This window comes from Cuculus canorus, chromosome 20, assembly GCF_017976375.1.
Source record: "Cuculus canorus isolate bCucCan1 chromosome 20, bCucCan1.pri, whole genome shotgun sequence".
Taxonomy (NCBI): Eukaryota; Metazoa; Chordata; class Aves; order Cuculiformes; family Cuculidae; genus Cuculus; species Cuculus canorus.
In genome coordinates, this window is record NC_071420.1 from 4951568 (window position 1) to 4979428 (window position 27861).

At 49.7% G+C, this 27861-nt stretch overlaps 1 protein-coding gene across 1 annotated transcript; it reads right to left on the reverse strand.

Moving 5' to 3' along the window:
* Nucleotides 1–105: 105 nt before the first annotated feature.
* SUPT6H (SPT6 homolog, histone chaperone and transcription elongation factor) lies at nt 106–27856 on the reverse strand. The gene is made up of 37 exons (XM_054085086.1): nt 27716–27856; nt 21055–21196; nt 20428–20586; nt 20200–20270; nt 19506–19701; nt 18736–18820; nt 18091–18364; nt 16742–16843; nt 16142–16258; nt 15537–15626; nt 14913–15055; nt 14481–14632; nt 13997–14095; nt 13743–13872; nt 13475–13625; nt 12903–13057; nt 12144–12339; nt 11691–11830; nt 11496–11613; nt 10790–10866; nt 10478–10613; nt 9918–10055; nt 9462–9629; nt 8819–8946; nt 7918–8125; nt 7298–7445; nt 6880–7022; nt 6005–6145; nt 4748–4943; nt 4375–4613; nt 4048–4161; nt 3443–3567; nt 2885–2997; nt 2484–2561; nt 2229–2395; nt 782–969; nt 106–593 (listed from the first exon to the last, which is right to left on the reverse strand). The coding sequence occupies exons 2-37, from the start codon at nt 21161–21163 to the stop codon at nt 404–406; spliced, it is 5184 nt and encodes a 1727-aa protein (XP_053941061.1). The 5' UTR covers nt 21164–21196; nt 27716–27856; the 3' UTR covers nt 106–403.
* Between the last annotated feature and the right edge of the window lie 5 nt (nt 27857–27861).

Below are 27861 nucleotides of genomic sequence, written 5' to 3' on the forward strand. Positions count from 1 at the left end.
AATGGAACAGGCTTGCTCCAGGCCCACAGCCTGCACTTTCAGCTACGCTTGCTGCCTAGTCTGTGCGGTGAAAGCAGACTGCACATACAAGGATAGATTCGTTTGTGACCTCATAATTACTCTGCTGAGCTTCCAAAGTGGTAAAGCAGGACCTGGAACTCAGAGGCCGCTGCGGCGTCCCTTCCTATGATATATTTATATATGTAGTATATATACTTAGACCAGCCCTGCCAAGTCTATTGGTTTGCTCAGGTGCACGTCACCAAGAGTCATTTCCCATCATCTCACGACGTATAAAACAGGAGTTACGTGGCTAAGGGAACGGAAGTAATTTCCAATTGTTCAGTCTCCCTTCCCCTTCCTAGAGAAGGGTGCGGTGGTTACGGCTCAGGTCGAGCATGGCCTATCGATCCATCTCATCCAGCAGCGGCGTGGCGTCCCCGGCGATGGACATGGGCGTGCTCTCGATCATGGGGCTGGGAGATGGACGAGGAGTCAATCTCTGCTGTTTCTGTTTCCTCCGTTCAGCCTCCTTCTCCTGGAGCCACTGCTCGGCCATCTTCCCCCAGTCGATGGCAGCGTGACTGTTGGTCCTGCAACGACACGGGCGGGAGGTGAGAGGCATCAGGAGTGAGCCCAGGGGCGGCTTCCCTGCCCTCCCTCCCCAAGGGTTCCACGTGGGAAGGCGCGAGGCAACGCCACCACATCTGTTCTACAGTAATCAACAAACAGAACCATATGGAACACAGACGGATATGCATATGGTGCCGAGGCCACTCACTTTGGCTGCTGCCTCTGCCTGGAGCTGGACGATGGCTGGGACTGTGTCTGGGACTGGGTGGACTGGGGTGTGGTGTTGGCCTGGAGCTGGTACTGAGGCGTTGTCATCGGCTGGCTGGGCGTAGTGTAAGAGTAGCTGGGGGTCATCAGTGGGGTGGCCACTGGTTGCTGTGCCGGAGTCGCAAAGACCTGTGGAGAGCAGATACTGTGAGGGGACAGAGCGCAAATGCAGAGGTTTGGCATGCTCTGTTCTGCTCTGCCCACCCTCGCCGGACACTGCCAGCCCTGCTGGAGCCCTTCATCTGGACAAGGACAGGTTTGCAGTGACTGTTGCTCAGGGAATGGGGGGCTGCAGGGCAGAAGGAATGACATCTGGCTGAGCACAGGACATCTGTTCCCCGAGAGCTCCGCACTGCCCACCCAACCCAGGCCAGCAGGGCCCCCACAGCCCGCCTTCCTCATTCAGACCTCACAGCCTACCAGGGGAGACATTAAACCAAGTGAAGATGAGAACGGTAAGAGAGATGGGCACAACAGATATTTGGGGTGAGCCAGCAGAAAGGACCTCCTACAGTGAACATGAAGAACAGAGGAATTCTCCTCCATTGGGCTGCAGAGAAGTCACAGCAGCTCCTGAGATGGCTCCCTTCCAGACCCCAAGCTGGCTGGTTCACCATTTGCCCAATGGAACTTAGTCTCTTCCTTCTGGTGTTCACCTCACTTTTCCTTCAGATAGTCTTTAATACACTGGGTTTTCCACAGCTCCTGCCTAACCCCAGCTCAGCGTTTGCTGTTCCAAACCCTGTGAAAGCCTCCCAAGGTGGTCTAAAAGAGGATCACTCCTCCCTACAAGCCTTGTCTTGCAGCACCTTTCCATCAGATCTAAGAGCTGGGTGTGTTTCTTGTACCCAGGCACTGCAGTCTTCCTGCAGCTGGATTTAGCCTCAGGGTCAGCTGGGGAGCTGGAAGCATGGGATGGGAGGAGGCAGGCACCAGCACACATGAGGAAAGGCTTCAGCGTGAGCCAAAACCGTCCAATTCCATCTTATTTCCTGCAAAGCCTCTGGTTGTTCGGTCAGGCTGAGGTGTTCGCCTGCCGGTGCAGCTCGGAGATTAGCACGCTGAGCTGAAAAGCTCTGCAAACTCAGCGCATAGTTTCACAGCTAATCTCTTCCACTGGCAGCTCACGTTGCCAACTCGGGGGTACAATCGGAAGGTTGTACACCCTCACTGCTGGATTCCACCTCTCCACCCTGCCACATTCCTTGGGGGCCAGATCAATTTGCTACTTGCTTCAACTCTCCCCAGAACAGGGCTGCGTTACATGCCTCACTTCCTCAGTCACAGGATGATCCCAAGCAATGAGTAACCCCTCTGGGTCCCACCATCACGGGATGGTTTCTACCAGCAAGGAGAAGCCTCCTCTCAGAAAGCGAAGTGACACCTACGTGGTACGCGCTGCTGCCACCTCCACTGCCTCCGTAGCCGAACTGACTGGAACTCCACTGCGCAGGGGTGGCATTTGGATTCTGCCCCTGGCCTGTCACGGCAGCGATGGCACTGAACATCTGGGAGGTCATGTTCTGCGGTAGAGCGTTCACCGCACGCGTCAGGTCTGCAAGAAAGACGCATCGTGTCAGAGGAAGCAGAGCCTGGAAAAGGAGCTTGCATCCTGATTCCAGCCAGGAAAGGCCGGCACTGACCTGCCAGGTTAATGTTAGCTGGAGTCGCATTAATGGAGGCTGGAGTCCTGGTCCGACTGCTACTGCTGGGGGTAATACCTGCATAAAATATAAACCAAAAGAGGTGGATTAGTTTAGGCAGAAGAGCTGCTATTGGCCTGAAGCTCTGGATTTGAAAACACACAAGCAGTGCTGGTACTGGCAAAACGCTATCTTATCACTGAATGGTGTATGAGGGTTGTATGGAGGGGAAGGCCAAGGGAGAGGGAAGGGACAAGCCAGGCATTTGCTGTATGGCCATAGATGGACTCTCAGGAGAACTCTCAACAGGTCCATGGAAGCCAAAGACTTGAGCATTGCTTTGAAACTTCCCACTTACAACAAACAGCTGAGGTGAGGCACTCAGATTCTGGGATGCTCACCTGGAACAGGATCCTGATAATGATCCTTAAACCATCGGAAGAGTCCGTTCACAGTAGGGAAGACCTGGCCCCGGTACCGGAATCCTTCTGGCGTCACTGTCACATACTCTATCCTGTGAGGAGCGGTGGATGCAGGAGAGAACACAGGCTGCTTCAGAGCCATCCCTGCACTGTACAGCACCCGCGCACCAACAGGTCACAGCCAGAACAGGCAAGACCTACAAACTCAGGCGATGGCTGTATCGATAACAAACAGATACACCCACCCAAGCCACTTTCATTTTGTTCTCAAACAATTGCTCCCCAATACCATGCCTTTCCATGCAAAATCTGTCAACTGCTGCCTATACCCCAGGGACACCCCTCGCACAGGATAGTTCTGGTTCAAAACCCAGGAGTCTCCTGGTCAAAATTCACTGCTAGACACAGATCCTCTGCTATCAGGATGCCAAAGCCTGGGTTAGGGGAGGCAGGACTGGCACAGAAACTGGCAATGATGAGCTGAGGTGTGGTACTGGCAGGACTCACTTGCAGCTGCTGGGCTTGCCTCTCACTTACCTTGGTTTGCCTCGAGGCTGATATCCCAAGAGGAATTTGCCAGGTAGATCTTTACAGGCACTGATAAAGTAGGGAATAAACGTTGGCTTCTCTTTCTTGGTCTTTATCAGCAGCTCTTCCAGCTTCTAATTAGAGAGAGAGGGGGATAAAAATGCTCAAGAAAAGCCTACGTTTTTGGCAACACAGAGGGCCTACAGCTATCTCCTTCCACACACCCTTCAGCCCTTTTTCCAGCCCTTTTCTTCCCCAGCCCTGATGCCAGCAATCAAACAAGGACCATCAGCTGTGCAGGGTTGGTTCACAAATGTCACAAGGTCAGAGAAAGCCAATACTCTCCCTTCAGTTGTATCTGCTGGCAGGGCAACGTGCTGCTCCGGCACAGCACTGCAGCACACTGTACTGCCACTGCTGTCCTAACTCCACCGCTCCGAGACAGAACCCTCTGGAGATCTAAAGCTGGAAAGTGACTGTCTAGCCCCAAGCAACAAGAGAAAGATGAGCCATCCCCATCCAGCAGCTCATGACGGACTCAGAGAGCTTAAGAGAAAACTACAACACGTTCCTCTATCTCCCACATGAGCTCCCACAGCGTGGGACAGGCTCACCTTCTTGTCTCCACCATTGCAGTCCTGATAGTACTTGTGATTCAACAGGTCTCTGGCAAAAGAAGCCATTGGCTGGACATAGCGAGCAACAATTTCATCCAGGTCTTCAAACTCCTTTGAAAAAAACATATTTAAAGAGGTATTTAGGGTACACAACGAGAAACTCTGATTCTAGTACACAGCTCTCAGTCATACATTCTACACAGTACTTCCAACAGCCTGAAAACAGCTGCAAGGACAGGAAGGCTGTGCCAACCTGTCCTTGCCAAATAGGTCCCTTTCTTCCCCCACCAACTCCTTCCCAGGCACGTTCTGTGGGTCTCCTACCTCTGTGTTAATCCAAAGTGTGGAGCCCAGGCTGAAGGCATTTTCTTTGCCCTCTTCTCGGACATCCACGTGCTGGTAAATCCCATCGTTCACCTTCCAGGTGACAGTCAGGTGGTTCTCCCCTTTGCTACTTGGCCGAATAATCACATCTCCTTGGTCCATCGTCTCCATCATCTTCTCTGCTTGCTTGAAGCTAATGTTGTGGAATGATGGGTGAGCAATTACTCTCTTGATGTACGCTAGGGGACAAAGCGGAGAGTTTAGGCTTCCAAGAGGAACAGCTTTATTCCACGTATATCTCTAATTGCGTTTATTCTCCTGAAGCACCCTGGGAAAGCTGGCATTACGAGGGAGAGAAAAGTTAGAGGCTCACTTGTCCGCTGCTGCTTTCGTTTCAGGTCTTCTTCCTGTTTGTGATCTGCTGCCTCAGTGTCAAAGTCGTAGTAGGTGTCTTTAGGCAGTTTCCACTCGTTGTTCTTGTCCATCAGGTCTGAGGTCCTGCAGGTCAGGTCTGCACTGAACTTTTCAATGTCGATCTTCATGATCCTGCAGTGAACAGTCATTCCCACCTACGGGCGAGGGGCAGGCAAAGCTCATCAGCAAGTGTGGCTGAAATGCCAGTGTCCCTGCACTACAGAGTGACCTGCGTGGGGTCACACTGCCGATGAGGAGGTGCAAATCACCTCACCTACTTCAGACTGATGCAATCTTTAAAAGCGATCCTTCTAAACAAACCCAAACCCAACCAGTCTCCCCCAAAATGACCAGAATCAAGAGATTAAAAGATAAAGGGCAGTTTTACAGCATGTCTACTACTTATGCCCCACACCACACAAAAAGCTGCATGTTTGGAGGCTGAGGACAACTAAGTTTGCTATTTTAGATATCTTTGCCACAGAATTAGACTTTATGATGTGCAGGAAAGCAGTTAAGTCTGTTCAAAAACAGAGTGGAAGACACCCAAAAGACTTAAATGGGGAAATACCACCACAAAAATTGCAATGTCTTAGCCCAGTTAAGCGTGCTGAAGTTAACAATGGCTCTGTAAAGAACCGCTAAGAGGCCTCTGAGCTTACAGGATTATCCATCACCTGTATGGACTGTCAGGGGGATTCCAAAAGACAAAGATGTTAAACCTCTATTTTGTCATGTGATAAAAAATATGTGATTGTTTCTTTCAGAACCCCAACCTCTGTCCTGAGCAAGACCAGTAACTCACGATTTTCACAAATGAATTGAGATGGAAGGAAAAAGCTATAAGAGAGGTAAAGTGACCCTCACATATGGAACAACAGTTGTGTGGACTCTTTAGAAAGCAAGAAACAAAGGGCAGCTCTGCATTAGAATGCCTTCTGGCCTCCTAAACCCAGACTTTAGCCAGACTATAATAAATCCTCCTGCAGTGCAACATGCTAACTGATTAACTTGGTCCCCACCAACTGCCAAGAGATTTGCACTGTGGGAGAAGGACAGTAACCAGAACCTGAACTTACTGCTGATTTGAAGTCTTTACATGAAAAGGAAAAGTCATTTAGGGAACAGTGTTTATTAACCAAGCTCTGAATCTTTCATACTGGCTCCAGGCTCTTCCAGCTTTTGCTAGATATGTGAAAATCCACTGCTTTCCTACCTTCACCCTTTCTTCTGGCCGCTTCACCACCTTATCACTGAGAAATTTTGTTGGTATGAAGCCAGCAACACCATTATCCAGACGTGTCTTGACTCCAATGGCTTGACCTGGGCAGGAACCGCTGTCAAAGTGGTTCCAAACCTTGAAGAAGGCAAAAGTAGAAGTCATTCAGCATGGAAACAAAATATCACCACCGGCTCCCACTCGCACAAGTCTAAAAGCTGTGTCAGCAAACTGGTGCAGCCAGCAAAGATGTGTAGAAGGGCAGAGGACAAAGGACTTCGATCGGTGCTACCCAGTAATGCCGTCTTCCTGCTTTGGTTCTGCTCAGCCTATGGAGCTTTGCAATGAGGAAGGACCAAACATTTTTAGATCCTGGAGACAAGCCTGCAGCTGGGGTTGGTTTCTAACGCTATAGAGTTTTCAGGTTACGGATTATCAAGACTGGAATTCAGTAGTATTTATAAGAAACGTAAAGTACAGCTGCATTAAGCAGCAGGGAGTCCAGATGAGTTCTTAAAACTAAGAAGGTGGCAGAACCTCCTGTTCTCGGTGTTACAGGCGGTTTCTCTGCACAATCCGAGACCATAAACAACCCTGCCTCATGTATTCACAAAGAACTGGTCAGCTCAGTCCTGGGTCCACTTCACTCCTAGCCCAGCTCACTAAAACCCAGGATGTAGCCATAAAGGACCTGTCAAATCCCTATTGAAGTAATTAGTTAAAACTAGAACAGATCATATTTGCAGCCACATTCAGGTTGGGAACCTGGGGCACTGCAGACAATCTTGGCTCCCAAGAATCCCACAAAACACTCATGCCTGTCGAGAGCAGACTCCTGACAAAGGCAGGCTCAGTAGGAGAAGCAGCCCCACCTCACTGAGCTCTGGGAAGTTATCCTGCTGACAGAAAGGACACTGCCAAAGGCCAGTTTCATCGTTCCGTATTGCCTGGTCGTAGCTTTCTCCTTGTGGCCGCCTGTGGGCTATCCCAGTCACATTGCAGATGATCATTTTACCTGTGATGAGATGGGAGAGGAGAAGGAAAGAATAAAAAACTGAAAACCAACTGCAGGGCTTTCAGATTCGAGTGCAGTTCCCTCGATCTAAGGCAGTTGTGCATGAAAGTGTCAGGAGACCACTCAGGTAGTTGCAAAGCTGCTTCATGTAGACGCAACCACAGCAGTGTCCCAATATCACCCTCACCAAGATCCCTCTGCCCCACCTCTACACATCCCAAGTCAATTTAGGACGACAGAAACCATCAGAGCCCTCTTAGTAAACAAGGATGTACCTATGTAAAATGTCTCCGGGGTTTCTTTTGTCAGCATATTGAAGACCTCTTCTGTGTTTGGAGAACGGTATGGCGTTCTCAGGTCCTTGTACCTGCAGCTCAGTTCAGCTCTAATGTCGTATAAAGTGATATGCTTGTCACCGTAGCCCTGTGTGGTATTCAAAGGTTATAAAGCCGTGAGTAGCAGGGAGGAGGTGAATAGGGAATGCAGTATAAATTATGGAAGAACTCAAGGAACTTATTAAACAGCAAACTTAAAAAAAAAAAGAGGAATGCACAGGGTACCATCAAAATATGGAACTCAGTCACAGGATGTTGAAGAGGTCAAAAGTACCCATATGTTCAGAAAAATGTTAAGATCAGTTCAAGGAGAATCATTAATACAGACTATTTAGTGCCTCTTGCCTCCTTCCTCCCCCTGCTGCAAGCGCACTTTTTGTAAGCATTTACTACATGCCATTGTCAGATGCTGAATACTCATTGTGGCCGTTTACACAGTGTCAACAGCTGAATGCTCAGCTCCTAAAAAGGGTAAGGCTCACCAGCTATAAAACCTAAGAAACTGATCTGGACAGCAGAGCTTCCCCTCTGTTTCTCAGCATCAGGAACCCCCAGCTCACCTGTCTTTCCAGTTCTTCAGCAAAGGCATCGAGATCCAGGTCTTTCAGACGCTCAGGGTTTTCTAAGATCTCCTCTAGAGCTCCTGCTGGATTGGCATCCTCTGCCGACTCATCGTATTCCAAGGCATCTACTGCCATTTTTCTTGCCCATTCATAGGTTTCAGGATGGACTCTAGAACCATCTAGGACTTCGATATAGGAATCGGTACTGAAATAAACCCAAAGCAGCTGTTCAGATAACGACTCTGCAGAGTTCCAGAAACACCTCCTTCAGCTCAAAACCAATTCATACTGTTAAGCACCATTATCAGCTGCGTGGCTGCCCTCAGTGGAACAAACTACTCTAAAACGGACACAATGAATTCGTCATTGCTAAATCAACAGAAGCCAAGGCAAGACGTGACAAATTCCAACTCCTGTCCTGCAAAGATACTGCCTCTCAGGGGGGTTGGAATTAGCTGATCTTTAAGATCCCTTCCAACCCAAACCATTCTATGGTTCGATAAGCTAAATTTCTGAGATGATTTAAGTTTGGATCTTTAGAAGATAAAATAGTGATGGTAGCATCAGGCAGAAACTAAGGAAAAGTGCACATGGGTTACTGACGGACACACACAACGACTATGTTGGGGAACAGCTCTTTTCAGTGTAGTTTTTCTTGACACAAAGGGTCTTTCAAATCATAGCAAGCCATACAATTAATGTTTTTCAGCTCACATTGCTGCGTGAGTTTAGCTGCCCTTAAGGATCAGATTAATACCCAGCAATAGCTGAATTTGGCCAGTGATCAGAGGGGCCACACAGAAATTCCTGGGAACATGGGTTCCACGGAACATGTCGGCTTCAGCCTGTCACTCGTGCTCACTCCATACCCCGAATGACATGCGCAAGCCATACCCACCTATCACCCAGCGATGCTGTGTCGATTTTGATGAAGCCTGCACAGTTGATGAACACCTTGGGTCCCATGTGACACATCGTAACCAGCTGGGTCCTGTTCTCCAGGCGTGTGTTGTTTTGTTTTAAGATCTGGAGAGAGGTAATACTGACATTTAAACACCATGGTTCTCCAGGAAAAGCTGAAAACTCACATCGGACACCATAGTGTTCAAAGCATCTGACGTAATCAAGCCTGTCAGGTCATAAACTGTTGCCCCCTGCCTGTGTTTCAACATTGGATGAAAGGAAGTGACTCCACGTGGAACAGCTCCAACTCTCAAGAAGAGTGTTGGCTTTTTGCCTTGTGTTTTCTACATTATGGAGGCGTCTCGATAGCGTAACAGCGCATCCATTCCTGTGGGTTCAGGAGTGAGCTAGGACTGATGATCTGTTGAGTTGCTTCTGTCTATCAAGGCCGTAGGCCCAGGCTCAGCTCTGGGGTTAGGCCCAGTGAGACAGCATACGCTAAACAAATGTCAACGGAGCTGTCAGCTGCATCTGGCACACAGGGCCCTGACTCAGCTCATAACAGCACTGCCAGCAGCCCAACTCGCACGTTATTGGCGATGCATTGTCTCTGCAAGCAGGGACAGAAGCCCTCTTACCTTTAGCAGGTGAGTGCCTTTGCGTGGTCCCAGGCCACACACGTACTGCAGCAAAGCCTGGCTGTGAGGGTGAGCGATCGCCCGATTGACATCCACTCCCACCTCGTTCACGCGGTTTATGAATTCGCAGTAAAGGGCATTCAGCAGTTCCTCCTTCACTACGTGCTCCTGATGGGAAGCACAAGTGTTAGCCTTAATGCATGCAACACTGCCATAAGCAAACTCAGCCAAACACAACAGATTGGCTTCTGGGAGCCGTACGACACCTCGGTTACCCCTGAGAAAAGCCTGAAGGCCAGTGTCAGAGGAGTCGGAGGAGGCAAAAAAAAGGTGCTGTGTAGACTGAACATGCATAGAACTTGTACCAGTTCAACTTGGAATACTTTTCTTGATAGCAAACTGTCCCATGCCCCCCAGGCCACTCTGCAAGAGGAGGATCCCATAAGGCAAAGTTACCTGCAGAGGGTGGAGTTTTAGGCAGAGAATATCCTCGTCAGAGCTGCAAACCTGGGCAAACTCTATGAGGGGGTCCTGAATGCGGCGAGCAAGGGAGACTGCTTGACGCAGCAGAGGTGGATAATCCCGGAACTCATTCTGCAAGAGGCCAGAGAACAAGGGAAAATCTCGATGGTGTTTTCACACTTCATAGCACAAGTAGCAAAGACATATCAGACAGGGACAGGAACAAGGGAAGCATTTAGTGCTCATGGCAAACAGGGCCAAGGTCAAGGCTCCCAGGAACTCTGCTGAAGCTAGGAATGAAACAAACCATCCACTCAGCTGAGCAAGATTCATTTCAGACTACAGCAATATCTCCTTTGTACATCTCCTGGTGCTGATGTCTTCAGGGAAGCCCATATAAAACATTTTGCCTTGAGCCAAAGATCAGTATACCACTATCTAGATGGATTACATGAGGCAGTGGATGACAGAAGGCAAGGCCAGCACAACAAGTAGAGGATGAGACAACACAAATGAGCACCAGACTAAGGGATAGCTGGAATAACAAGGTTCACCTCAGACTTCTTGCTGTTCATGTAGAGGATGGCCAGTTCATTGTCTACCAGCTCCACTCCAATAGAGGACAGCTGCTGCCCTTGATCCAGCTCATGAACAATTCTCTTCACATCTTCCATCAGCATCTGAGCATCCCTAGAGGGAGAGGGACAAAGGGATTGAGAGGAGAGTACAAAGCTGGGTCCTGGAATCACTGAGAGAGAGAACCCTCATGCATTACTTCACACCACAAGCAGAAGCACTGAAACGTGGACAGGCTTGAAGAAAGGACTGCAAAAAGACAGGGAAATGGAAGAAACACACAGACTGACCTGTTCTCGCCTGCAATTGTCACCACGTGAGGCTTCTTGTTCAGGAGGAATTTTTTCAAGGTTTCAATATCCTGGGCCTGGAAAGAAAAGTGAAACAGGTCAGAGTAGAAGAGCTAGCAGGTTTCCGTGCTGAGCTACCAGTCCTGGGTTCCTATTTCATAGTGCAACTCCCCACTTCCACCACGACATGAACATGGCTAAATGCCTTCTCCTCAGGCCTTGCAGCTCCTGACTGACTACTGTAAGGACAAGCAGGAAGGCTCTGCAGAGGGAAGACTGATGGCCTCATGGTCTAGTGTTACAGGAAATCCGTGCAAGTGGGAAACAGAAGTCAAAAACCTGCCCCAAGCTCCAGGAGGTCCTACAGGTTCCTACTATTATGTAGTCAGGGAAAAGGAAAAAAGTTTCTGCAGCCGAGACCACAGAAGCTCTCAAAACCTTAATACAGCTCAGGAACGGCAAGGCCCTGCCAATGACCAAGAGAGAAGCTGAAGAGATTAATTGGAACCTAACCAGAAACAACTGTTCTGCGAGAATTACAGGGTGGGAAAAAGGCAGCATTCTTGCTTGCAAGCAGGCCAACTTGCACATTACTGCCAATGCATTGTCACTACAAGGCCTGAGCTGCCTTCGGACTGCTCCTCTCCAGCCCACAGTGGATTGAATGTGTAGACATTATCGCAATAATAGCTTCACCAAGGCTCACCTTCTTTTCCCTCTCTTCCTCACGCCAGGCGTTCCTTCTCTTTGTGAAATGCGGCAGTCGGAGGAAGTCTGTAACCTCACCCTCCCCATTAACAAGGGCGCAAAACACGGGGTGATCCCTGTGAAACAGAGATCACTCAGACGTGGAGGACTGCTAAAGCTGAACGTGGATCAGGGGGAATTTCTTTCCTCCTACCTGGCTGAGGAAAATGCAATGCCTAGCACCCGAATTCCTTTCCCTTGGTTTTCATCCATGAAATCATCATCTTCCTCCACTTGCTGATCAGGACGGTATGAAGCTACTTTTAGCCAGTTGTGCAGTTTCCGACTGCAAGCCTGGTAGAAGAGAGAAGGGAAGAGAGGAGTGAGAAAAAGGAGCTGTAGGTGCTTTGACATAGCCCTTCTCCAGAGAGGTTATTGACTGCTCAAGGCAGCAAGAGTGTACATTCCACCAGGACCGGGACCAGCTCTCCAGAGTCATGGAACCCATCTTCCCTCCCACGGAGGTACCTGCTTTTCTCTCCACGCTGGGAAAGAACCAGTCTCGGCCCTCTGCCTGTTCCCTCCTCTTTCCCAAGTGCCTGTGTATGACCTGTTGGCAGCTCTCTCCCCCCAGCTCTGCCTCAAACCCACTCATCTCCGGTCTCACCTTGAGGACATACTCCTTGGCCTCCACCAACAGCTTGTTCTTCAGCTCTTTAGCCATCTGCACATAGAGGAACTGGTTGAGGGACCGCTCAATGGCCATCGTACGCTGCCGATTCCACTCCTGCACCTGGTGGCTGAACTCATCCCGATAATAGAACTGTTTGATTTCCTCAAAGTATGTCTGGTCGCTACCATAACTACAAGAAATGAGAAGAGAAAATACAGAAGGGCTCCGAACACCTGCATTAACGACAGCATCACTGTCAGGTTCCCACACAGGGGAGGTAAAAGCACTCCCCTGGAAAATTTGGGGACGAGTCAGCCCTCCCACAAAGCCCTCCTCTATAGCTGCAAAAGCTCTGCTACTACACAGACGGGATCTGAACACCACACAGACAGCACAGAGACACCTGGTCAGTTCAACACGGGGCAGCCCGCAGCCACTCCAGCACACCCATATTGCAGTGTGGCTACTCAGATGTGCGAGAGGACCCAAGGAGCCCCAAAAGCATCATCTTTCACAAACATCCTAAAGGCTTTAGAGTTTGCCTTCAAATGAATAAGCCAAATGTCTGCTGAAGTTCTCATTAAGATGAAGAAAAAAGCAAGACCCTGAGAGGCTGCTTGGCTTTAAGGTGTAGGAAAATATCAGACCATAACTTCCAGGAGCAGTTTGGTTACAGAGAAGCTCTAACAGCATGGTAGCACTGGATGAACAACCTCTGCCAAGGCATGGATGGCACAGCCAGTGAGGACTCACCCCTCCACTCCTTTCATGTCAATGCAGATATCTATAGTCAGCAGACCCTCCTCCTCTGCCAGACTCATTTTCAGGAACTGGTCATCTCGCAGCTCCTTCACAGGCTTGTTTTTCAAGTATTTAAAGGAATAGGCATAGTGGGCTTCATCAATATCCTGGGAGAGAGGAGACAGTCAGTATGCACGCACGGCATTCATGAAAAGACCCCTGTGTATACCACAGCAGACAATGGGTTTTATTCAGTATACCCTCGCCCCTATGCCTGTCAGTCTGCATTTCCTTCCCCAGCAGGACACAGTGGAATTCATTCCCACTCCCAGAGAAACAGAGGCTGTTCCAATAATTGAAGGCAACATCTCAACAGCAAGAATTGGGTCTGATGAAACGCTGAGACAAAAAATGCAGCGTGTTCCTGAGCTGGCCTCTGCACCAGCCCAGCTTACATGCTGCTCTAAGATCTATTCAGAGCTGCCACTGATGTGGCAGAAGTTTTCAGATGCAAAAATGAGTATTTGTATGTTATTTAGATCCTTCCTTTGATTAACCCACAGAGTGAGGCCTCCCTTCCTTACCTTTTTCCCCTTTTTGGTTGGTGAAATGTTGATTTTGGCTCTTTCTTGGAAAGTCTGTCTCAGGACCTGTCTGACCAAAGGCTCCCTGGCTATCTGCAAAGCCACCATGTACCGGGCTCCTTCCAGCACAGCTTCAGGGCTTGGGAACTGACTAAAAGCAAAAAGGTAACATGAAGGCTTAGGACTTCAGAATGCCCTGAGATACCATTCTAAGATCCCTTCCCCAACATCACATCTGCAGGACATCCACAAAAATCCACACACTGACCTACACACGTAATCCTTGGCCAGCTCCAGGGGCTCTGCAGGGAACTGCTCTGTCTCATGACGCTGGTAACTATCTCGGAGGTTCTCTCCGAACTGCTCAGGTGTCAGACCAAATTTCTTAGCCAGACCGTCTGGAAAATGATGAGAAAAATGGTACTGTAGCTTATACTGAGCAAAACTAGCAGTCTTACAGACAAGCCACAGCACTGCATGGGCGAGGCCACTGCAACCTCAGTGACAGATCACAGCCCTTACCCAGCCCAGCTGTCTGACAGATGGTGTACATATCCCGACGGGAAGCCTGCTTCAGCTCTGGCCCTTTCTGCTCATCATCTTCTGCATCCTCCCCTTCACCTGCGGGAAGGATCTGCTTAGCAAAGCCTCTTTACAGGGGCACCCAGACAGCTGCAGTGTGTCAGAAGCACAACAAAGGGATCAAACACAACCCTAAGAATGTTCTTTTCTCTTCAGTTCTAATACCAGTATCTCTGGATTGCACACTAAAACACACACTGAGGTGGCTGATCCTTGCTTTGACCCCTACCATGATGGGTGGCATCCAGACCATCAGAAAAGCATTGTATGGCATTTTCAGAGATGCCTGGAAGACCTGGGACTAACTCGAGACAAAAGCGAACAGCTAAGATGCTGGGCTTTTCGACAAACTTTCTTACTATTCTTTTGAGTCAAGCTATTCAGCCAGCCTGCAGTTAGGAGACTATCAAATCTGGGGACAAACCTTCCTCCTCTTCACCGTCCTCTCGGATACGCTTTTGCTTCTTTCGAGCAGCCTTGGCAGCATTCTGCATCTTGGGGATGTCTCGCCCATAGTACAGCAGGAAGTGATTATACACATCTTTCAGCTCGTCCATGGACTGCACATCCTTCAGCCTATCGCAAGCAAAACCAGCACGTTACACCCTGCCTGCAGCGAGGCTGTGGTCAGAGCACTCAAGTAACCTGTGCTGGGACAGGTCAGGCAGATGGAGCGCTTGGGCTCATCTTCCAAATATATATATATATTACAATATAAAAATATATTAAACATTTCTCATTACTGGCTTTGTGGGGAGGCTAAAGTCAGTGCACTACAATGGATGGAGACCCTGTGCTGTATTGCCTCTTAGCGCTTTTTTAAAGTCATTTTGGAATGAAAGTCAGGGCACCATACCTCTCCATGTCAGTAGTGTCCAAAGCTCTTATTCCATCAGCCAAGGGCTTGTCTGGGTCAGCAGAGATTTGTTCATACTGATAGGCTTGCATCTTCTCAAACAGACGTGTCAGGTTTTGCTTGCGCATCTTCAGTTGAGTCCACTAATAGGAGAACAAAGACTTCCAGTGAAATGCACCATAGCTGCGTGTCACATCTGTCTCCTTCCTTCCCGAAAAGGGGTTCCCAGAATCTTGTGATATTTATCATGTAAGAATAATCATCAGAATCTTCATCTGGAGCCAACCTCAGATGTGACACACAGGGCTGGTCTCGTCTCAAAGACGGATTGTATCAACATAAAAAAGAAGATAAATTAAGGTTTGGATCTCTGTGATAGTAAAGAACCTGCATTCCTTGCAGGAAAAGTCACTATACAAGGAACTTGGTGAAATGCAAGGACTGTTTCAAACACTCTTTTGTCAGATAACTCTTTACCATTATGTGACAGCAAACATGCCTAAAACACATGAAAAATCACACGAGATCTCCATGGCCAAAATAAAATCTGCTGAAAGCGTAAGGCTAGGTAGGGGAAGACATGCTAAATGCTGATGGGATAACAAGCAGTGAACCACTTCTCACCTTCTCATCCCACTGCCAGACTCTCCACAGATCATTGATGTTCAGCTCTGGCTCCACATACTCCTTTCTGTAGAAGGCGATGAACGGGACCTGGGTCAGAAATGAGACTTATGATCACCAGGCAAGAGACTGGGCTGCTCCTGGCTCCTGTTCCATGTGGGATGACAGGCTAATGGGGCAGCAGTGTGGGAGTTCTACCATGCCATGCCCCAGTTCTTGAGACTGTTCCGCCAAAGAATATCTCACATAGACCAAAGAGCTTCTGCATCAGGCAGCACTTCAGAGAACAGGCTAAATGGACCAACCATGGCTCATGAAATTCTACCACCTCATGTAGCATCAGTTTGTCCAAGATCGAGGAAAACCGATGATATCAGCCCCATCAAACAGGCCTTAAAAACCTGCATTGCCACAGCTCACTCGAGATGAGCTGCACCTTCCACTGAAGCACCATTTTGTCACAGGAGAGGCAACCAGATATAGTATCTCGGCCCCTTCTAGTTCGCTGCCCGAAATGCTTCCAGCAGCTCCACTGCTAACCCTGCCTGGAAAAGGAGACAGCAACTCAGACCGTATCTTGGCAAAGAAGCTGAGCTGTGAATTACCTCAAAATGTTGATTTCTCATGAAATTCAGGGCTTCTTTAATCTTCTGGATGGTGCTGGGCCCTTTGCGGCTGAAGCTGCTGCTGGCTTGTCCACGGTCAAGGTAGTCAGAAGTTTCCTAAAAGGAGAAACACACTGTGTGGATTGTATTCCTGAGCTGACCCCTGAAAGACCAGCCCAGGCTCAGCCTGGAGAATGGTGGGCCTGGGGTGAGCTGGGAAGGCAGGCTCAGGCACATGCTCCGATTTTAAACCACAGAAAATCATCCTAGCCCCAACTGGCTTAAAGGAGAATGCAGAAGCAGCATCTCGCCAAGACAGCTGACAGTTAAAATCAGATCATTGCCAAAACCAGTTTAGCCCTAAGTGCACAGTGGGTCAGAGATCTTTCAATCCCTCTCGATAATTAATCTTGCAACCTCTCTGTGTTCCTTTTTGTCTTGTTTTATAGATGCAAAAATGCAGATGCCTGTTAAATGCTCAAAACCAGAAGGAAAGGTACATGGGGCACCACAGTCCTCTGAGCAGACTAAGGTCTAGACAACATCTCCAGACTGGAAATCTGTAGCATCTTCAAGTCCTCCTGGGACACAGGCCTTTACCTGCAAGGAGATGGTGGGTGTCGCAAATGCATTCCTGTAAATCCAGTCCGCTTCCTCCTCCAGCTCATCATCTTCAGCACTCTTTACTGGGATGGATCGCAACTATGAAAAGACAACAGCATGAGCAGAGGCACAGGGCTTGTGCCACCACGTCTTCAGGAAACCTGGAAATTCTCATTTTGAGCTGCAGGTTGCTGGTGGGGTCTCAGTCCCACCCACACCCAGAGGGCTTTGCTGAGGACGGCACTTTGCTGTCTGCACCTTCCGAGTACACAGGAAACCTGCATCGGTAAAGGCAGCTAAGGATTCTGTCAAAGGCTTTCAGAAGGGCCTGCAATGGTGTGAAATCTCCTGTGGGGATCAGATCAGGGTACTCCCACTTCCCGCCAGACTCCCAAACCCTCTGCTACATCCTCCATTCCAATCAACTTGTGGCCGTTCTAGACTTGTTACCAGTTTTCTTGCTGCAGCCATAGAATAAGAGAACACAAAGCAGCTCCAAACCCACTCTGGGCATTCAGTCTCAGCTAATTCTCTCTCAAAAGGCCTGCCGCAATCATCACTGACATCCGTGAAGATGACAAAGCGTCTGACCAGGCCACACATGGCCAGAAAACATTACACACAGCGTTTCCTTGTGCTGTGCACACTGGCACGGAAAAAAGCTCCTTCTGAAAAGCTGGCAGCTTAAGATGTCCCATTCTGCACAGGAAGTTAACAAGCCTCTGCACAGAATTTATTAGCATACACTTAAGGGAGATTGAGGAACACTGACTGTTCAGGGAAAACCCCATTACGGGGTCAAATTAAACCAAAAAAATGAGATAGGAGAATGTTTCCCAGCAGCACAAACAGGATGCCACGTTGAAAGCAGCGTAAATCCCAATCGCATGGATTACACTGCATTACAGAAATGCCTTGTACTAAGTTATGTGTTCTCTGGCATACAGGTAGCCTAAAAAAACCTAGCAAACCTCCTCCAGCACCACAGCTGCAGCTTCACTCCTGCTATCCAGAGAGAGAACTCATGGGACTAGCATCTAGCAGGAGGGACGTTTGGGCAGAGCAGAAGCTCTGCAGCACTCCCAGGAGAGCAACACTGGCACCCAGTGGCCAAAGAGAAACTACAGCCAGTTCTAAAACCGGACTAGAACAAGTCACAATACCACCTATATGTCCAAACACAAGAGTTTTAGCCTATACGTTTGACAGGTGGGATCTTTAAAGAGAGGAAAAAAAAGAGATGCTGAAATCCAGCCAGGTGAGAAAGCTGGCCTGCAGGACCCAGGCCTGCTGTAGTCGGGAGCTGAAACGCTTTCTGCCTGCACACCAGCACACTCTTCCCTCACCTGGAACCTCTCCGGCATGTCTGTTATGCGGATCTCATTGTCCTGGTCCGTTAGGTGACTGCTCTCCAGCTCACTGGGCTCGTACATCTCAAAGATGCTGCGCCGACTGACACGCTTCTTGGCAGTCTTTTTGGGTCGTACACGGGTCTCCCCTTCAGTTTCTTCATCCTCATACTCGTATTCCTCCTCCATCTCCTCATCGTACTCATTGTACTTCTCAAACTCATCATAGTCAAAGTCCACACCAAAGATTTCCTGGGCTTCTTGCAAAGCACTGGAAGGCAAAATATTGTTCAGCCCCATGGTACAGCTTATAGAACATCTTTCCAGCCACACAGAGGAGGCCAGAGCACTTAGATTTAAGCTTGTTTTTCACCTAGGCTAAAAAATCATGGATAGGTACACAACTCTGTGAGCTTTACATGCAAATGCTTCTCTTAAGGGACTGAGTTTGGCATCCATGTAACAGGGGAGAAAGGAAGGAGTCAGACATTGAATAATACAGGCTAAAAGCTCCATGTTTAAATTTAGCAGATTCCTCTGGGGAAGGAGATCAGTGGTATGCACAAGCGTAATCACTTTGCAGTTGCAAGATCAAGTAGGCTGAGCACTGTTTTCAAGGGCCAATTTCCAATCAATACTTACGCATCTGTGTATCCAGGGAGCTTCTTTCGCCATTTTGGTTTCTTCAGAGGTTGTCCATCGTCATCCACAATGAAGTCATCGATGTCTGGACATTGAGAAGAAATTTAGGGGTGAGGACATACTCATATTCAACTGGTACCTCTGACAAAGCTCAGCTCGGTCAGTGTAACTATAAGCCTCCACACCACAGACTTGGGCTGCCGCTGGCTGTCAGTCTGCACAACTACCAACAGCATTTCCTGCAACAACTCGGACATTCCAGGAGTCTGAACCACAATAACAAGCCAGAACGAACTCCCAAATGCAGGCAAAGCCATCTGGCAACTATCTGCAGCTCAGTGCCCTGAGAACATAGTCAGAAAAGGCCTTGCTGCTTTGGACAGCAGACAGAAAGAATTCCTGAAACTCTTTTAGTATGGTACTAGCAGTGGCTGATGCTGAAGGGAAGAAGTAGGGCAGGCATGCGCTGTGCCACTAGGTATTAAATAGGGCCTTGACTTCGCTCCTTTGGAACATTTCCATTTTGGAGGCAGCTTAGAGGAGATGTTCAACACCTCAGTACACATAACGTGCCTCTGGACAAAGTGGTTTAGAGAGACAAAGCAAGCCCGTCACCCAGAAACGTAAGACTGTACTAAGCAGACCAGCAAGAGCTTTACCACACCAGGGCTACAGCCTTTGGTTACTTACAGCTCAGAAAAAGTCTTAACTTGGTTCCTGTACTGTGATCCTTGGACAAACTATGGATGGAATCGATCATCCATACTCACCAGATTCATCTTCCTCTTCCTCCTCTTCCTCTTCTGGTTGAGCAACAGGAGCTTCAACAACTTCCCCACCCTCCTCGCCTTCACCATCCTGAAAGATTTCTTCAGCAATGGCTTCTTTCTCATGTTCTTCCTTTCCATAGTCTTCCTCTTCGTCATCCTCATCATCAGACATTTTTCGCACACGCCTGAATTTTTGCTGCAAGGAGAAAAGGCTCGTTAGTGCATGGAATTCCTGGCACAGAAACTCAAGCTTAGCGTGGTCTCTGCCAGGCCAGAACCACGCTTCCTCTGCTCTCCTGAGAAGGAGCAGGATGGAGCCCAGCACAGGCATACTAGTGTTTGCTTGGCTTGTTGGGTCTGTAGCTCGTTTTGCGGAAGGAGCTTGAGAGTTTGTGCTGACTTTCAGGTCAGGACCACAGAAGAGAAAGTTATAGTAAAATGGGCCTTCTGAGACTGGCTTGCAGAGGTGAGACAGGAGGAGTAATTTAGAAGCACAAGAAAGTGTTTTACAAACTCCAGAAAGTCAGTTCCCAGTTGCCTGGGCAGGGAGAGATCCTCCATCCTTCAGCTCTCCCATTCCAAGAGGAGAAGAGCAGACAGGAGGCACCACTCGCTCACTCTAGGCAGGAGCCCACTGTCCTTCATGCTGAGAAACATCACGCATTAACGACTGTAGCACAGGAACACAACTCACTCTTTTGACTTTAACGCCCAGGTTCTCTTCAATGAGGTCAAAATCATCATCCTCCAGGCGGTCATCAAAAGCTAAGAGAAGAAATCAGAGATGAGTTACACTCTCCCTTTACTAACCTGGGAATGGACCAGCCAGGGAGAAGGGAATAGTTTACCCAGCCCACGCAGACACCCAGGGAGGAAAAGCTCTGCTGTAACCTAATATGAACAATATCATCATAGAACTCACTGCGCTTTCTCTTTTTGTGGCCAACATCGTCCTCAGAGTCTCCAGAATCACTGGCTTCTTCCTCCTCTTCCTCATCCTCATCCTCATCATCATTAATGAATCCTTTCAGGTTCCCCTGCTCATCTTGATCATCGAGATTCTCCTCCTCCTCTTCCTCATCTGGTGGAGGGCAGCAAGTATTAGATGTGTACTTACAAGTTATCTGCTCAGACTCCTTCACAGCTCTGTGCAAACAACATCTTCCTTCACACCTTCCACGCAGAGTTTTAACTGAACACTTTTCCTAACAGAGAACCCAGCCAGCTCCTTGCGCCAGAACCCCACTTCTTGTCTCCTGCTCTCTGTAGAGGGAACAGGTGGAGTGCTCACACTAGGAGAATTCCTCCACTTTTACTGTTCACTACCAAATAGTGCAACTGCAAATCCCACAGGGGTGAAGCAGTACATTTTTGATGGCAATATAAAAACCACCTAAGCACTTTGAGGAAGGGAAGCACTTGAACAGCCGAGATCATCGACTACAGATGGCCATACTGTTACAGCACAGTTACCGCTCCATGTGCGGAGTCATGGGATCTGAAATAGAGCAGCGAGGCACACAACTCAGCAAGCTCAGAACAGACTTACCATCCTCATCTTCCTCTACAAACTTCTTGGTTACTCTCGGCACAACCTCCCCATCCTGGTTGTATTCTTCCTCCGACTCCTCTGCTTCGCTTTCTACGAAGTCAGACATGGTTGAAGTGTCTCACACACGGCTCCACAGGAACTGGAAAAAGAGGATACATCCATTGCATCAGTCAAGTGAGCAAAACAAATATTTCCCCCTACCATATTCTGGAGAGAAGACGGTTAAGGCAAAAGGGTTTCAAATTATCTAACAAGGCCCTGAATTACCCAGTGTCCACGGTGCCTGGACATCCCTGTCACCAGAGATTAGGCAAGCAGAGCCAGCAGCCAAGCACTGCAGCTCCTGTCAACCCGTGTCTCAACCGGCACGACAGGCCCTGTCACAGCCGCGCTCCCGGCTGCAGCTGAAACAGCACACACAGCCAAAGCCCTTCATCCCAGAGGCCAGAAAAGCAGCCCTGTGCTGTCACCGGCACAGCATTGTGTTAGGCACACAGTCCAACCAATTAGGACCTTAATGTGATCAGTTCTCGCGTGGTTAACAAAACCAGGGCGACCCTGAAAAGGGCCTTGAGGAAGCTGTGCTCGCAGGCTGTTCTCAAGGCTCTGTGGACCCCAAAGGTACAAAGAGAACAGAGGCCTTGGGCGCCGCAGGGTCTGCGCTGGGGGCTGCCGGCTGCTTAAATCCACTGCCCCACAGAGCCATGGCCAGGAGCTTCCAACCAGAGACTAGGAAGTAACAAGAGACTACTGAAATGGGGTATTTTTGATATCCAGCCCCTTTGCTTGATGGTTTTTTCCCCACCTGAGGTTTCTGGAAGCTATATGGAAGCTAGGCACAAAGGGAAGTGCATGTCCATAAAGATATGGCCTAAGTTCTGCCTAACTGAGCTTTCTGCTTCTTGTAGTTACAAACCTTGCTGTCGCTTTTCAAATCTGTGAAGGATTTTTTCTTTCAGTTCCTTTTTACATAGACCAAAACAACAGAAGCTTCCAAAAGTCATCAAATGGATTCCTCAAAATGGCTGTGAAAATGAAGAAGCCGGCGCAGGAAGAACCAGCCTTTGGGAAGCTCAGAGGAAGCGTCACATCTAAAGCCAAACCCTCTGTGTTAAATTATATCCGACACAAAAAGATGAGGAAAGAACTCCACATACCAGGGAGTGATACCTAAACAAATACACTTCAAAATGCTCCCATCATCGCTTTTCCATTGCAAACAAACAGCTGAAGGATCAGCCCCATACAGCACAATCCATCAAGGTTTAGCCATGACGCTTCTCATACGCGGGACATCTTTTCTGCCCCAATTTGCACACATCTGGTGCACAAAGACTTAGAGAAAACCAGAGACTTATCTCTCAGTTCAAGAAAAAAAGTACAAGGCTGATCTTGGACAATCTTTAAAGTCTTAAAACACTAACAGCTCCAAAGGATTGTGTCAGCCGTGTCTCATGAAAGAAAACCACAACAAAGGCAAGGGGAGACCTCTGCCAGATTTCAGACACGAACAGAGAGCAGCTCATCCTCCTTGGCTGCAGATTACACGGCATCAGTGGTGCTCCAGCCAGGCAGGAATCACAGCAGGCCAAAGCTGCTGCTCTGCACTCAGACAGGACATCACTGCTCCGGGGCAGTGTCCGTCCTTGAGAGGACACTGTAGAAGTCACATATGTGAAGTAGCTCTCTCAGAAATAATGCTTCAGAGGACGGTACTGATGCCAGTTAAATACATGTTCCTAAGCAAATGCGACAGATCGATCCTTCCAGTGCTGAAAGGGGCTCCAGGAAAGCTAGGGAAGAGCTTTTGATCAGGGAGTGTAGGGACAGCATGAAGGGAATGGCTTTGAGCTGCAAGAGGGGAGACTGAGATGAGATCTTGGGAAGAAATGTTTTATTGTGAGGGTGGGGAGGCACTGGCCCAGGTTGCCCAGAGCAGTGGTGGCTGCCCCATCCCTGGAGGGGTTCAAGGCCAGATTGGATAGGGCTTGAAGCAACCTGATCCAGTGGGAGGTGTCCCTGCCCATGGCAGGGGATGGACAGGATGGACTGGATGGGCTTTGAGGTCCCTTCCAACCCAAACCATTCTGTGATTACCTGCAGGCTAAGTGGCTTTTCCTAGAGCATTTCCAAGTCTAATAACCTCATTTCTCTCCTGTCCATGATGAACACAAATCCAAACAAGAAAGAAACTCCCCTTCTCACCACATACAATTTCACTGTTCTTCGCCAGTGAAGCGTTTCACTCACAATTCCAACCTTTTTCTTCATCACTTGTTCTACCATTTCCAGGCAATTTCAGTTCATGTCAAGTCAAATTTGTCAGGACACAGGGAACAGCTAGGACTTAGAAACCCATCTCATTTAATGATCCAGAGGAGCAGGTTCCACAAAAGCCATCCACCCACACGAACCTGGGTGCTTTCAACTCTAGTGAAATCCACCTCAGGAGAGCAGCGATGTCACTTTAGCATGGCAAATGGAAGCAAGGGTGGCTATTACTGAGGAGATGCTGAATCAGATATGGACTAAAGGTCCCCCTTTATCCTGTGCTCCAGAGAGATCTTCATTTGGAATAAATCAGGGCAGGGAGGACGCAGATACCGCAGCCAGCGCGGGTGGAGGGGCAGAGTCCAGTGGGAGCCCCCCAAGTCATCGGTCGCATGGGTAAAGCCCTGTACCCGCAGCACTGCCTGTCAGGTATGGGAAGGGTTTAAGGACTCCAGACTGAGGAGCACTGGGCCAGCCTAGCTCTGTCAGGTTCTGGGCTTTTCCTTGGAGCAGCACAGCAGCATCCCCGCTCTGTAACACTCCCAGGAGAGGGACAGAGGTTGCTGCAGCACGGGAGCAAGTACTAAACTGCATCACAGCAGCAAAAAGGCAGGGAGACCACAACTAATCCTGCATGTTTACCTGTACATGCGTAGACAAGCTCTGATGGGTGATATATCTATAGCTTTACCCCAGAGACACCCCACGGGCGCTGGACACTGAGATGGACCAAAGCCAAAAGCAATGCAGTGAGCAGCGCTGCGACAGCACCACTGCAGCAGAAGGTGAGGGAAGTGCAGGTGCCTCTGCACCGAGCCTCTCTTGCTGCCAAAGCAACTCAGGGCTGAGCAGCTACCTGACTGCTGCTTTAGGCCAGAGCCACCTGCTCTTTGCTCAGCTCAAGAGCACACAGCAATTGTCCAGAGTCCACAGCTCCTTTAGCTGGGATGACCCTGAGCAGAGAGCGATTTGCTGTCAATACTGAGAATGCCGATCTCTGATCAGGTTGGCAGGAATGGGCTGGACATGGTTGTCACCCTGGTTAGGTGAGGCAGCATCTTTGGAGCAGCCTAAGAACTCTGGAAAACTGACGTTCAAATATGCGTCAAGCCTTGGCCACGCATCCAGATAACCTGCCGGCTGCTCCAGACTGCAAAACATCCCAATGCTGGAGGCAGGAGCAGCTTTGTACACCACACATCAGCAAAATGTAACTTGTTAGGCTTAGAAATGGAAATATGCAGGGAGTACCTGCAAAATATCAGAACATGGTACAGGAAACACTCCAGCACCTTGGCTGTTACTGTGGCACTGGCAAAGCAGGGACACAACCACGGGCAGGATGGCACTGGGAATGGCAGCACCACACGGGAACTTCACAGCCTGAGCTGGTGTGGGCTGCGGGAAACCAAGCACCATCCTCTCCAGGCACAGCAATGCCAAGTGAGGCCTGAGACCTCAGTGGCGCTGAGAATAATCAAGGACAGTCCTCACAGTGAGATATATTTATTATTCAACAATCAGCCTCAGGATATCAGTATCAGCGCAGAAAACTGCAAAACCAAGGGCTAATTAGAAGTCTAATCCTGACTTCTCCCCATCCTTTATCAGAAGAACTACATCAAGGCCCTGACGCACGCTGACACTGGTTTTAAGGGGGGGTTGGGGCACGGAGAGGGTTTGGACAGAGATCGTCTTCAACTTTGCCATTCCATGGCTCAACCCACTCAAGATCTTTTAGGTCCGTGGACCCATGCTAGCAAAGCCACCCCTGCAGAGTTCCGCTTGGTTCTCATGCCTACACTTTAAAGAGGAATGTTAAATTGGAGAGGATTCAGAAAGTGCTGTGAGGATGCAAAGGATGGGAAACCTGACTCAATTAAAACATAGAACCCAAGAAAGACAAATCTATTCATTTTGTCAATTAAATGCTCATGAAATTAGTTTTAGCATGGCCCAAGTAAAGACACAGGAGTAAAAGATTGGGACAATAAATGGCTCATTAGGGAAAATCCAAACGAACTGCAAAGGTGATGCCACTGTGCCACCCCCTGAAGCTATCACAATTAAATCAATTTGTTTTTTTTAAAAGAAAAAAGCCATGATTGAGCTGGAATATGTGGATTTAACACTAATGACTCGGCAATGATCGCCACCACCACAGAATTCAGACAAGATCATATTGGCTTCTTTTAATTTGAAGCTGGAGCGTGGTAAAGCACTCGCACAACAAAACACCCTCAGCAATTCCCCACAGCCACTCTTTGGTGCAGGCAGGGACTTCTGTAGGGCAAATCACTGCAGACATCAGCAAACACGTTTTGTATTTACCTTTTATAGCTGTTTTCTTAATTTCTGATGTCAGGATCTACCCCAGACACACTCCCCCTTCTCAGTGGTGGCTACGTGCAGGAGCACAGGGGCAAAACAACGAGTAGACACCAGTGATGCTGCGACAGGGAAAGCCCAGGCAGGCAGGCACCGCGGCCCAGGAACTTCCCATACCTGCTTCGTTAGTTTTAACGCTCCCCTTTGGTCCCACCGCCCCTAACACTATTGGGCAGTGGAACATCTTGCAGCAGAGTGCCACATTTTACAGCGTGTTTGTGTGAAAAAGCACTTCCGCCCATTTATTTTAGACATGCTGCATCATAATTTCCTGTAAGAAACAAAACTCGTGTTCTCTCCTTGCTTTCACTGACCTGCCCATGACTTCACACACCTGCATCTGATCTCCTGTCAGCAAGCTTCTTCCCTAAGGTGCGGAAACGAAGGCTTCGCTTGCCTGGAAACCTGCTCATCCACACCACTCCCATCCCTACCTTCTCCAGCACTCCCCTTTTGTGACAGGATAACCAGAACTGCCAGCACCATCCTAGGCGCAAACTGCCAGCAATTTATGCAGCTGTGTAATGATGCTTTCTGCTTTGTTCTCTGCTCCTTTAAAGTAATTCCAAAATACCTTTTTTTAGGCTATGGTGGGGAGCTGAAGTGAGGTTTTAATACGAACAACTGCTGAGACACCAACAGCTCTTTCCTGAATAGTAAAAGCTGATGCAGAGGCAGTTGCTGCGGTGTTTGTTACCTTCACTGCACCCATTGCTGTCGTATCTCATTTGCCACACGAGCACTCAGCATTACCTGACCTCTGCATCTTCCAACACCTCGCTTTAGCTATCCTAAATAATTCAGGATTACATTTTCCTCACCACATCACCATATCCAGATAAAAAAGCAGCAGCAGCAACGATCATGGAACTCCACAATAACCCCCCTTCTGCTGCAAGCACCCATCGCCCATCCCTGCCCTTCCTTTGCCACCCTTCAGACAGTTATTAATCCCCAAAAGGGCATTCCTGAGCTGTTGCCCCTCGGCTACTCACGGACAACCTTGTCAGGGGGTTGCAAATCCCAGCGCAGGGCTCTGGGCGCCACACCTGGGGCGCGTGCGGATCCAGAGCGCCAATGCACCCGAGTAACAAAAGTCAGACTCTCTTTCTTCCCCCACAAAAGCAGGGGGACGCTCCCCACGGCATCACCTCTCTGTTACCAGCTCCCCCCAGCGTGTCAGGGCTGTCCCACAGACCCTGGCTCTGCTCTGCTCCCTGTCCCAGGGGGAACAGCCCCCGACCTTCCCCCGAGTGCTGCCTGCTCCACCCTGGCTCCTGATCCCCAACAGAGCTCACAGGCTCTGGCTCCTGCTCCCCAAAACCTGGGGTCCCAGCCCCGGCTCCGAAAACTGAGGGTCCCAGGCTCCCAGTCCCCAAAACTAGGGGTCCCTGCATCCCAGCTCCCGGTCCCCAAAATTAGGGTCCCTGGCCCTCGGTCCCCAAAACTGGGGTCCCAGGCTCCCGGTCCCCAAAACTGGGGTCCCAGCCCCAGCTCCCAGTCCCGAAAACTGGGGGCCCCAGGCTCCCAGTCCCCAAAATCGCGGTCCCTGCATCCCGGCTCCCAGTCCTCGAATATGGGTTCCCCGACCCCCAGTCCTCAAAACCGGGGTCCCAGGCTCCTGGTCCCCAAAACCGGGGTTCCCCCATCCCAGCCCTCGGTTCCCAAAACCGGGTTCCACGGCTACCGGTCCCCAGTACCGGGGGTCCCCCATCCCAGCTCGCGCTCTCCAAGGGGGGGTCCCCGCCCTGGGCAGCTCCCACTGCCCCGGGCCGGCGGGGACCCTTCTACCCTTGCCCTCCTGCGGCCCCGCCTCAGGCCCGGCCCCGCCGCGTTCCCCGCCACCCCCGCCCAGCCCGGAGGCCCCGGAGCCGCCGCGGGCCCTGCGGCCGGCCCCGTTCCAGGGCGACGCTGACTCCGCCGAGCCCTTCCTTCGACCGGCCCTGCACCCACCGCCGCTTAGCCCCCGCCGCCGCTCAGCACCCCGGCCCGGCCTTACCCGAGGCACTAGGGAAAATGGAGGCCGCGGCGGCGGCGGCGGCAGCGGGCGAGGCGGAGGAGACAAGCGGCAGACTCTGCGGCGGGCAGAGCGGCTACACTTCCGATTCCGGCAGCCGGGCTGGGCGGGCGGAGAGACGCAACTCC

Excerpts from the sequence above, each read along its gene's own strand:
- SUPT6H (XM_054085086.1), bottom strand. The coding sequence starts at position 21,163 with ATGTCTGACTTCGTAGAAAGCGAAGCAGAGGAGTCGGAGGAAGAATAC. Across the intron at positions 14,633-14,912 it reads GACACTACTGACATGGAGAG|GCTGAAGGATGTGCAGTCCA; the intron begins GTATGGTGCCCT and ends TGCTTGCGATAG. Across the intron at positions 7,446-7,917 it reads CTGAAGAACTGGAAAGACAG|GGCTACGGTGACAAGCATAT; the intron begins GTGAGCTGGGGG and ends AATACCACACAG.